The 12,584-nt window shown below is 39.2% G+C and overlaps 1 protein-coding gene across 1 annotated transcript; it reads left to right on the top strand.

Moving 5' to 3' along the window:
- The first annotated feature begins 2,022 nt into the window (after positions 1–2,022).
- LOC131720851 (interleukin-23 subunit alpha-like) lies at positions 2,023–4,918 on the top strand. The gene is made up of 4 exons (XM_059013041.1): positions 2,023–2,037; positions 2,225–2,326; positions 3,583–3,738; positions 4,186–4,918. The coding sequence occupies exons 1-4, from the start codon at positions 2,023–2,025 to the stop codon at positions 4,366–4,368; spliced, it is 456 nt and encodes a 151-aa protein (XP_058869024.1). The 3' UTR covers positions 4,369–4,918.
- Positions 4,919–12,584: the final 7,666 nt, after the last annotated feature.

The raw sequence follows: 12,584 nt of genomic DNA, 5'->3' as shown, positions 1-12,584 counted from the left end.
ATCACCTGCTTCAGTATAGGTGTAGTCTGTAGGCTATATGCAAAGGCAGGATCATCGCCCCCCATTTTCCAAAACTATGAAACTCTTAATAGTGCAGAATTTCAAAAATACTAAAGAAATGTAGGCCTAAACTTCACTTAGTGTAAACATGTGTTTAAACTGAAGTTTATTTTAGGATTCTTGAACCTGCAAGAGGTGTAAACCCGTGTGAAACGATACATAACCCGTGTGAAACGACACATAACCCGTCTGAAACGACACATAACCCGTCTGAAACGATACATAACCCGTGTGAAACGACACATAACCCGTCTGAAACGACACATAACCCGTCTGAAACGATACATAACCCGTCTGAAACGACACATAACCCGTCTGAAACGATACATAACCCGTGTGAAACGACACATAACCCGTCTGAAACGACACATAACCCGTCTGAAACGATACATAACCCGTGTGAAACGATACATAACCCGTGTGAAACGACACATAACCCATCTGAAACGATACATAACCCGTGTGAAACGATACATAACCCGTGTGAAACGATACATAACCCGTGTGAAACGACACATAACCCGTCTGAAACGACACATAACCCGTCTGAAACGATACATAACCCGTGTGAAACGACACATAACCCGTCTGAAACGACACATAACCCGTCTGAAACGATACATAACCCGTGTGAAACGATACATAACCCGTGTGAAACGATACATAACCCGTGTGAAACGACACATAACCCGTCTGAAACGACACATAACCCGTCTGAAACGAGGGTGAAGGAAAACATTAGGATAAGAAACATTAAGCCTATGTGAAAATAGGTTACACACTGTTTTTTGTCCTTGCAAACGGAGTTCTGTCTACGACAGTTAAAAGCTATGTCATAATAATTCTGAACATTTAAAACGTAGTAAGTGACTGTGGACTGTTATAATACCTGCAAAGAGAAATTAAACATACGAATGTCCTGGTAGGGGTGGGGAATACCGTTCAGAGTGACTCACCCTATTGGAGAATGTATATAAATCTCCGCAGTTGTTGTAAAGCGTTATCTACGCCTGCGCCTCTCCGCCGTACCCAGCCAGCACAGCCGCACGCATTCCGAACAGGTGTCGAGGAGTCAGACTACAGCATGCGTTCCGGCAGCGCGACTCGGGCTCACACAGCGCCGCTGCTCCTCGTACTCTACTTACTAATGGGAGTTCAGAGCATCCCGGTGCCTGCACACAAACACTGGAATAACTGCAAAGACAAAGCGATGCTACTCAACAAACTCACTCTTCAATTACAACAATCCAAGGTATTCATCTATCGATGTATTTGGCGTTTCTGCAAATATTAATATTGACTATATCATTGTGCGTCAATAATCACTTTTATTAAGTAATGCTGGCAATTTTAGCAACTAGATATTATTATTATTATTATTATTATTATTATTATTATTATTATTATTATTATTATTATTATTATTAGTAGTAGTAGTAGTAGTAGTAGTAGTAGTAGTAGTAGTAGTAGTAGTAGTAGTAGTAGTAGTATTATGCACATAAGAAAGAATTACTAACGAGAGGAGGGCATAACTAGTTTAGTTAGTAACTGGGTGACACCAAAGGATTTCATGGTTCATCATGAAACACGTGGTTGGTAATCCATTCCATTCCCTCAGCACTGTGGTGAAGGTGTATCATCTGTCCGAAGTCTTGCTACACTTCATTTCACATCGTGTCCTCTGGTACTGCTTTCAGAGTATTGCAGGGTTAACTTTGTCAAAATGCAGAATGTGCTGCTGAGGCAATTCAAATGCCAAGGTAACACTATGCTACTGAATAGACCTACAGGCTTGGGGAGACTGTGTTGAAGTTCCTTCAATTCTAAATGAATTTAGGACCCCACTATTTCTATAGCAGAGATCAGGGCCAGAGAACACATTTGGAAGTGGAGACATACTTAGGAAAGACAGTAGGAGACACTTATTTACACCGTGGTGAGGGACTGGAAAGACTGTAGGAGATGATTTACACTGTGGTGAGGGACTGGGGTTGGGTTAATGTTGCGCCATCAGCTGTCTGAAGGCGAGGATCATGCAGGCCCAATGGCCTCCTCTCCTTCGCTTTTTTTCCTTGTATTTTTTACAGGACAGTTTGTTCAGAAGTTTAATTCGTGGAGGTCTACTATCAGTAGTCAGGTGACATGTGTTTTATTTGTGTTTCAGTTTTCATCTTTGGAAGTGGTGAACGCGCATATCCAGGACTGTGTCCCTCGAATTGAAGCGAGCGACAGGTGCGACCCCGCAGGCCTCAGATCTGAAGAGCAGGTGAGCAGCAGAGTTGCAAAGTTGGGCTTGTTTTTTTTAGAGTCGCGGTTGCAGTTTGAGAGTCGCAGGTTGGAATTTGCATAAACGCACATGCGCTTGTTTTGGTCTTGTTTGGTCTTGCTTTTCAAGAACAAGATCGCTATTTTTTTGTCAGTTATATCTGGCAACCCTGGTGAGCAGGCAGCTCGAGTATTCCCGCCAGCGGCACGGGGAGATTTCAGGTTATTTTATATTATCTGAAAGATTTGGCCCCGTACCTGGAAAGCCACAATGTGCATTTCATGAATTCGAGGATTTTTATTCAAAACGAAACAAAAGTCACTTCTTTATTTTTATTTTCAATTCCCGTTACATACCAAGCTGTGGTTTGCGTGGTGATGAGAGAATCGGGATACAGTGTGACTGCAGCACTCAAAGCTGTTGGCAAACACTTTCAATCCAGGGAGAATGTTTAGATAACCTCAGAAATACTGTATTGATGTAACTATCACTGACACTGTTATCTGCTCCGTTATTGAATCTTATTTTGTCATACTTGTACTTGCTAGAACCAAAGTCATTGTATTTATCTTGCTCTTATTGTATTATTACTTGTACTGTGATTCTTGAAATGTATTTTTGTTTACGACTATAAGTCGCCTTGGATAAGGGCGTCTGCTAAGAAATAAATAAATAAATAAATAAATAAATAAATAAATAAATAAATAATAATAATAATAATAATAATAATAATAATAATAATAATAGACTTGGACTCCATTAAAAACAGGTACATGAAAATGAGGGGTTTTGGATGACATAAGCGGTCTCGCGACATAGTCATTGAAACTCCCCGAGGAGCTTCTGATAAACGTTACAGTATAAATAGCACAACAACAATAACAGCGAGAAGTGGTGTATTGTTATAAGTAATTGTTTACATCTGTGTAAATTAAAGGAGTTTATATTATTATTATTTCAATGTCAAGAAACACAAACGTCTTCACCGACTTCGCCTTATATCAAACAGCCGTCAAAATCAGCAAAAAGTGGAGATAGACAGGACAGAGAGAAGGAGATACTTGTTCACACAGAGAGTGGTGAGGATAGAAATGGGTACCTTGTTGATGCTGAATCATTGGGATCCTTTAAACCCAATGTGACAAAGTTCTGAGATCAATCAGAATTAGATGGTTCGTAATTTGAAATGTTCTAATGTTATCACCCCCCCCCCCCCCCCCCCCCTCTCTCTCTCTCTCTCTCTCTCTCTCTCTCAGCCGTGTTTGCTGAAGATCTCCCGGGTTCTACATTATTATAGCCACTTGTTCGGGGAGAACAGCGTCTTCAACGAAAGTGATTTCGATGATCTGGCCCGCACACTTTCACAGCTCCTGCGGCAAATCAAGTCACATTATGGACATGCTAGTGAAAACGTAAGCTATAGGCTGTTATATGAATATTAAACAACAAGACATTATTGTCTGCCTCGTTCTTGAAATCATGTTGGACGCTGAAGTACAAAATAATAACAAATAAAATATAACTTGGGGGCGGGGGAGGCGTGCACGGCGCAGACCTCACACTTGGGGGCAGTGAGGCGTGCATGGTGCAGACCTCGCACTTGGGGGCGGGGGAGGCGTGCACGGCGCAGACCTCGTGCACACCGCAGACCTCGCACTTGGGGGCGGTGAGGCGTGCATGGCGCAGACCTCGCACTTGGGAATGGGGGAGGCGTGCACGGCGCAGACCTCGCACTTGGGGGCGGGGGAGGCGTGCACGGCGCAGACCTCGCACATTTATAGATATCCAACCAGTATCAAAGCAGGCAGTAAAGTCAATGTCAGTCCTGCCTCCTTATCCTATTATGTGTTTATTTGCAGGGGCACGGGGTCGCTGTGGAGGACTGGAGTTGCATCACGGTAAAAGATTGGCAGCGGCAGTATTTGCAGCGTCACTACATGGAGAGACTCAAGTCGTTCTCAATCATCGTGGCCCGTGTTTTTACTCCGGGGAACCCGTCCAAGCATGCTGTCACAACGTTGCCCCAGTGTGCTACAAGCTAAATATAAGACCCATTGGAAGGTGCCTCAGTATGACTATTGCACAACAAATGAGCTAAATATTAAGAAACTGTAAACAAACAAACTGACCAAATAGGAATATTTACTACAAAAATAAATATTGACTATAGCAGTTGATCACCCTAGTGGTATATTTACAGAATGCCCCCCCATGTGTATAGGTCCCTACAGGCACACTTGTTCAGTCTTTTAAGGTGAACAGCATCGTGAAACAACTTGCAGTGTCCCGTATGTTATTAATAGTTTGCATTGTTTAAAGATGGAGCACACATTATCAAATTGATTCGAAGTACGACAGATTACCGTTAAAGTTTCAGAACTGTGCAATGGTGCCAGCGCCAGCTGTTACATTTTGTTTTTTACTATGGAGAGAATAACAATATTGAGAGATTTTTAACAGTCACGCATTGCCCGTGTCAAGAAAATGACACTTCTCAAATTGTTAAAAATTGTTGTATGTTCTCAAATGCTATTTAGTTAATAGGTTTGGATAATGCATTGATTTTCTTGTAACACATTATGTATGCTACCTAAACTGAGTCAGGTCTTTACTATATTTAATATTTATTTATGTTTTTATACATATTAATTTATTATTTTTTAAGAAATGTATTTTTTTCTATAATATATAATCTATTTATTTATGCCCATAATAAATATTTATGCATAACCATTTACTGTGTATGTGTGTGTTCATGCAGGTATATCCTTAAATCCTTGTGTAAATCTGGGTGTATCATTCCCTTAGTAAATATATGAATCCTATAGTAATCTTAACAGGAAATTGAAAATGTTCTCAAACATACAGGTAGGAATAGTTTATTATTATTATTATTATTATTATTATTATTATTATTATTATTATTATTATTATTATTATTATTATTCCGACATAAGACTAATATATGTATATTGTTTTTGTGGTATGTCAACAAAATACACATCGAGGTTTGTGTATCCTGTTGTTAGAATAATGAGGTATTGGCTACACTGTAAAAACAACTAAACACATTTCTGCAACACTTTCGGAACATCTTAATGGCATGTAGCGTTTATTATCTAAACGCATTGGAGTTCTAGGAAAAAACACACTCAATAAGATAAGAAAATAACACCGTGTAACAATTTTTTTTTTTTTTTTTTGTTCCTGGGTAGTAAGTGTTATTTCCTAATTGCTTATGCCTCAAAAGTATAGAAAATGGCTATTATTCCCCACAAACTTTGCTTTTGTGACCAGGACAGTGATATTTTAAAATTTACCTATTTTCCAGAACATTCCAGATAGAGTCAGTGCTGAGTAAACTTGGAGTAACTTCTAGAACTTTCTAGAACTTTCCAGTAATATAAATAGTAGTATAAATACAGGGGCCTTAAGCCCACCAGTTCAGTTTAGTTCCAGCTGCCTAAGTGGATACATATCTGCATTTTTCTGAGATGGCATCAAGAGGCTGCTGGACGCCTTGAAGTATGATGAATACGGCTGGGAGGTCATAGGAGACTTCAAAATGGTGGCATTCCTGATGGGTCTCCAAGGCGGTTTTACCAAGTTTCCCTGCTATCTTTGCCTTTGGGATAGCAGGGACACCAAGGCACACTACCACAGGCGGGACTGGCCACAGCGGACCGAGTTCTCTGTGGGGAGGAACAACGTCAAGTGGGAGCCACTGGTGGACCCCCGGAAGGTGCTGATGCCACCACTGCACATCAAATTGGGCCTTATGAAACAATTTGTCAGAGCTCTAGATAAGGAGTCGGCAGCCTTCAAGTACCTTCAAGACTTCTTCCCTAAGCTGTCTGAGGCAAAGATCAAAGCCGGTCTCTTCGTCGGACCACAGATAAAGAAGATCCTGGAGTGCAATGAATTCCCCAAGAAGCTCACTAGTAAGGAGAAAGCGGCTTGGAACAGCTTTGTCGAAGTGGTTCGGGGCTTCCTGGGCAATCACAAGGCCGAAAACTATGTGGAGCTGGTTGAGACTCTGGTGAAGAACTATTATTATTATTATTATTTGTTTATTTAGCAGACGCCTTTATCCAAGGCGACTTACAGAGACTCGGGTCTGTGAACTATGCATCAGCTGCAGAGTCACTTACAATTACGTCTCACCCGAAAGACGGAGCAGAAGGAGGTTAAGTGACTTGCTCAGGGTCACACAATGAGTCAGTGGCTGAGCCGGGATTTGAACCGGGGACCTTCTGGTTACAAGCCCTTTTCTTTAACCACTGGACCCCACAGCCTCAGAACTACGGCACAATGGGCTGTAGGATGTCCCTCAAAGTCCATATCCTTGATGCTCATCTTGATAAATTCAAGGATAACATGGGAGCGTACTCGGAGGAGCAAGGCGAGCGCTTCCACCAGGATATACTGGACTTTGAACGCCGCTACCAAGGACAGTATAACGAGAACATGATGGGAGACTACATTTGGGGGCTGATTCGTGAAAGTGATTTATAGTATAATCGTAAATCTCGAAAAACTAGTCACTTCTAAATCTTTTGTAGTCATTTTTGTATTACTTTAGTATAAATACATGTTAATTTGGATTCATATGTTGTTTTTTTCTGACTTTATGTGAACGAAAAGACACAAATTTGCCCGTTTTCTCATTGGAAATAGGTCAATTTCAAAATATCACTGTCCTGGTCACAAAAGCAGTTTGTGGGGAATAATAGCCATTTTCTATACTTTTGAGGCATAAGCAATTAGGAAATAACACTTACTACCCAGGAACAAAAATTGTGTTACATAGTGTAATTTAAGAAAGGAAATAATTGAAATATGCATATATTTAACCTTGGATGTGGCATGTTAATGATACTCCTTTCAAAATGTTAAATTTACTAAACGTTTTATTATTTCTCAAGCTAAAGCACACACAACATATTACAATAAACTAGCTGGACATTATGAAAACACATCGTGTGTTAAAAATCTGAACAGCGAGTTTTATTTTTAAACAGTGTGTTTTAAGTGATAAACATCTAAGAACACTTGAACTGGTCTCGATTTATTACTGGGTATGATAGCAAGCAGTTAAACTGCTGTGTGTGACTCTGCTCGCATCTGCATAAGAAACACGTCAGCTGTTTTTGCTTCTTTGACATGGGCTATTAATTGTAGGGGAACAAGTACATACAAAAACATGAATGTGTAGATATAAATAGTTTAGAAATTAATTATTAATAGGTTTACTGTATTTGAATCAAGATAAATATATGTCTTTGTTCAGTGACAAGTGAGGTTTTGTTAAAATACAAAGAAAATACATTATAAAATTAGAAGGTTGTTTCCAAGGTAAATTCTGTCAATGTGCGCTAGCTGAATTGAGAGGGGGGGCCCTTCTCATAGGACCTGTCCCGGGCCCCAAAATTCCTGGTTGCTCTGCTCATGACTATGAATACCCGTGACTATGAATACCCGTGACTATGAATAAGTTCTAGTGTTTTACATTCGTCTTCTTCTTTAAATATGTTTATATGAAAACAAGCCTACAAAAAAACACAAAACACAGCCTACTTTTTATTCAATAGAAAAGGAAGGCAGGGGCTATTTTTTGTCAAAGTAATCCAGATCTGTAACGGGTCAAAACAAGCAGAAAGCGATCCCGAATAATTCATTAAATGTAACAATTTCCTTCTGTGGGGTCCTGCGAAATGGTCTAAAATAAGACCCAGTTCTAATGGACATTTTTAAATGTAAAGCAGGGTAATGAAATACTAGTTATTTAGCCTCCCTTTACAACGATGTCATCTTTTACCTAACCCCAACCCGAACCATTACAGCGATGTCATCTTTTACTTCGTGTTTTGAACATTCCTGTTCATGTACAACTTCCCCAATAGGCTGCCTCATCGTTAATTCAACACACACACCAAAAAAAAAAAAAAAAATCAAGGGTTTTTTTTTAGTCAGGAATTGGGTTGCTAAGATATCCCAAACTGTATCAGCAAAAACAGTATCGTATCTACAAAGCGCCGACTAAAGAGGAAGTGAGGACACATTACAGGTCACCAAATATTCCACACTTCAGTTTTGCATATTTTTTTGAAAAGAGGGAAAGAGTTATATTATTAAATTATGATAAGTTACAGCATGTCATTCCTGCATTAAAATGTAACTTCCGGGTTGAGTGGTAAATAATGCTGCCGTTGCAATGTCAGAGAAATTCCATTAAACTTAACAAACTGGCTAAGAATAAATACTCAGCACAGTCCCACAGTCCGACTGTCTCGTATAATATGTCATCATTAATTGTCCAAATCTACATTATTATTATTATTATTATTATTATTATTATTATTATTATTATTATTATTATTATTATTATTATCATAGTCCACACGTCTAACTAGTGGATTAAGCAGGTCCACTTGCTTGGTCTAAAGTTAGTGTACTTGTTAACCCCGATTGCAGCGTACCAGACGATAATCACCACAGGTGGATCATCCGCTGATCTCACTAAACAAGATCCCGATTGCAGCGTGCCGAATCAGACGCGAGATGATCCTGTTCAGAGGACTAACTTAATGAAGTATAAAGACTAACTTAGCACGCGTGCTCGTCCCACGTTTATACAGCACATTTTAAAACAAAGACAGCTCCATTATTCTCTGAAATGACGTCTTTATTTAAATGAAAAGTGAAGGGTTTTGAAGCATTTTGTTCAGTAAGGTTCGCTCGCTGATGCCGAGTCGCATGAAGCGCTTCATGCTCAGTGCAGGTAGACCCGCATCACCCAGTGTCTCAAGCGAAAGGCACCACTACAATGTAACAGAATAAAGAACTATATACTATATTTTAAATTATTATACAATTGTATGTACGTTATATCATTACTTTGTATCGTTGATACACAATATTAAGCAATTATACATTTTCTAGGTAGACTGAGAATGTAGAATTTATATGCGGCACCTTTTTCCTTTTTTCTCATTTATTATGGTTGAGGAACAAAGTATTTTGAAGAGACTGGTTTTGTTTTATTCTTAAAAATGTTGCAAAAACTGTAGTAAAGTGCCACACAATAAGATACTCCTATATTTAAATAATAATAATAATAATAATAATAATAATAATAATAATAATAATAATAATAATAATAATAATAAATGCAGGTTTGATGTAGGCCTATTCAATGTAACTGACTGAAACGTCACAGGTATAATTAATATTATATAAACTACACATTTAGAGCTTCACGTTCAGTGTCCGTGCAGCACTAGGGTACCGGCGAGTTAAAATGTAAGTATGATCCGCTAGTGCGGAATGTGCACAAAAAGACAAGTACAATTAGGCCTATCGATATAGATTATGAATATGGATTTTAAATGTGTTTGCCCGAATCACGACTAATGTAGCCTAATAAAAACGTTTTTATCATTAATAGGCCTATACGTATTATGACTGTATTTGTTTTTTTTAATCAAATGTTTGTAATGACGATGTACAAGATGTCTCAGTTTGTCTTTGCACGTTAAATTGTGAGTTTCCATCCGCACTTGCAGAGGCTTATATGGGTTAGTTCTCATTGTCTGGCTAACTGGTTCCACTTGTTCAGACTAGCTAAACCACTTGCTGTTTGGTACGCTGCACTCAGGACTAATTTAGGACAGAGCTGCAGGATCTGCTAAACCGCTTTTTCGTTGGTATGCTGCAATCGACCCCATGTGAACAACAGCTAGACTCTGTGCTTCGTGGGAAACGAACTACACAGGTAACCTGAGGTAAGCAAACAACGTCTCGGGGGCTGCGTTCCGGTCACCAGACATCCCGGGGAAATTGAGGTTGTCACAGTTTCAGCCTTAATTTTGTGTCCCGATCGGAAACAGTAAACTTGTTAATCGTCCAGAGTTTGCTATTTTTTTTTAAGCACAAAACTGTATTGGCGTACCCAGCAAGTTAACAGCAGAGTAAATCTGTCTTTTTGTAAATTCAATAGCAGAGTCTTTTTGTAACACGTGTTGACTAGATGACAATATAAAGGAAATAATGAGTTGCTATGATCTGCAATACATTCCCCCGATGTTTCATTTTAAAACTATTATTCTGTTATTTTATATACTGTTATTTTTGCCTTTAGAGTTGCTACGGCGTCGGTCAAAAATTGTCTAGATGAAGACATTTCTGAGTCAACATAAACTCTTAGGTCTTTTTCATAGATTCCTTCTTCAATTTCAGTATCTCCCATATGATATGTATAATGCACAATTTTATTGCCTGCGGCATGTTCCTACAGATAAATACAAAATAATACCACAACATTTCATTGTTATAATATGTTTTATATGTATTGATCAATTTGACCGTTCCTAGTCGGAATAGGTATAATTTTTGCAGCTACGTGATTCTTTCTTTGTCAGGGTAATTAGTACATATATTTAGGAAAAGTCAGGAAAGTGCAGCTCCATATCTAAACACACACAACACAATTGAAATTTCAATTCCAAAAACGGTCAAAATGATTGTTCCTCTAAAATGGCAAGTACATCTGAAAACTTTACTCTCTACATTTCTTATGTCCATCACGTTCGGGCAGTCCTACATTTTAAATAAACTTTTTAATCATGTACCTTTGAGACCGTTTTCAGTTTAACGCAATACAATTTCAGTTAATATGCTTTAACTATAAACAGCTAACGGTCCATTTATCACACAATTAAACTTTTCTGTGCCTATGCAGCATGCAGTGTCGGCAGTTTAACTGCAAGTACAGCCTGATCCGCCAGTTTGAAATGTGCACGATAAATACATGACATTTATTTGTGCTTAACTATGTTTGATGCAGTAAAAATGCATCTTTCTTTTTGCACAGGGATCCATTTACACATTTATCTGACACTGAATTCCACATATTGGATTAGTAAAGAAGGGTTTATACAGCTATCATTTTAGGATTGAGATCATTAAAAAAAAAAACTATATGAACATAATTTAGATATTTTATTCAAAAGCATGTAGTCAAAGAAACTACAAAATAATATCGCATAAGTCTACCGGAAGCCTAGAACAGTAGTACAGCGTTTCATGTTAGATTTCGAAATGTCACATTTTTTAATGTGTCAGTTTTTTGTTAAGTATATGGAAAACTACAAAATAGTAAGTAATTTAATACATTAATGTAACATTATTGAGCAGGTTTCATTCGACTTTATGAAGCAAAATGTGTTGTTGTGTTAAATTTTTGGCCGTAGCTGTAGGTTAGTCCCCATTATCGGTCTAACTTGTTGCACTTGTTCTGATCAGTTAAATCAATTCCCGGGATCATGTGTTTGGTACACTGCAATAAGATTTGCAGGATTTTTTAATCTGCATTTTAGTTCACTTGGTGTGGACTAAATCACTTGTACACTGCAACTGACCCCTTGTGTCTTTGTTGAGCAATTCAAGAAGAATCCCAGGGAACGGCACAATCAATAACACACGAGAGAATCTGAGCTGTCACTGAAACTGTTACATCAGGGAGTCACGTAGTCTCCCAGTCCAGGGACTACAGTACAATCCTACAAACAGGACCAGGATCTGACACAAGAGACTATGATACAACCCTACAAACAAGACCGAGATCTGACACGAGAAACTACGATACAACCCTACAAACAGGAACCGGTATCTGACACGAGGCACTACGATACAACCCTACAAACAGGACCGGGATCTGACACGAGAAACTATGATACAACCCTACAAACAGGAACCGGGATCTGACACGAGGCACTACGATACAACCCTACAAACAGGAACCGGTATCTGACACGAGGCACTACGATACAACCCTACAAACAGGACCGGGATCTGACACGAGAGACTACGATATAACCCTACAAACAGGACCGGGATCTGACACGAGGCACTACGATACAACCCTACAAACAGGAACCGGTATCTGACACGAGGCACTACGATACAACCCTACAAACAGGACCGGGATCTGACACGAGAAACTATGATACAACCCTACAAACAGGAACCGGGATCTGACACGAGGCACTACGATACAACCCTACAAACAGGAACCGGTATCTGACACGAGGCACTACGATACAACCGTACAAACAGGACCGGGATCTGACACGAGAAACTATGATACAACCCTACAAACAGGAACCGGGATCTGACACGAGGCACTACGATACAACCCTACAAACAGGAACCGGTATCTGACACGAGGCACTACGATACAACCCTACAAACAGGAACC

The sequence above is a fragment of the Acipenser ruthenus genome, chromosome 45 (assembly GCF_902713425.1).
Source record: "Acipenser ruthenus chromosome 45, fAciRut3.2 maternal haplotype, whole genome shotgun sequence".
NCBI classification, from domain to species: Eukaryota; Metazoa; Chordata; class Actinopteri; order Acipenseriformes; family Acipenseridae; genus Acipenser; species Acipenser ruthenus.
Note: the sequence above shows the minus strand (reverse complement) of the source record. Positions and strands in the feature narration are given on the sequence as shown.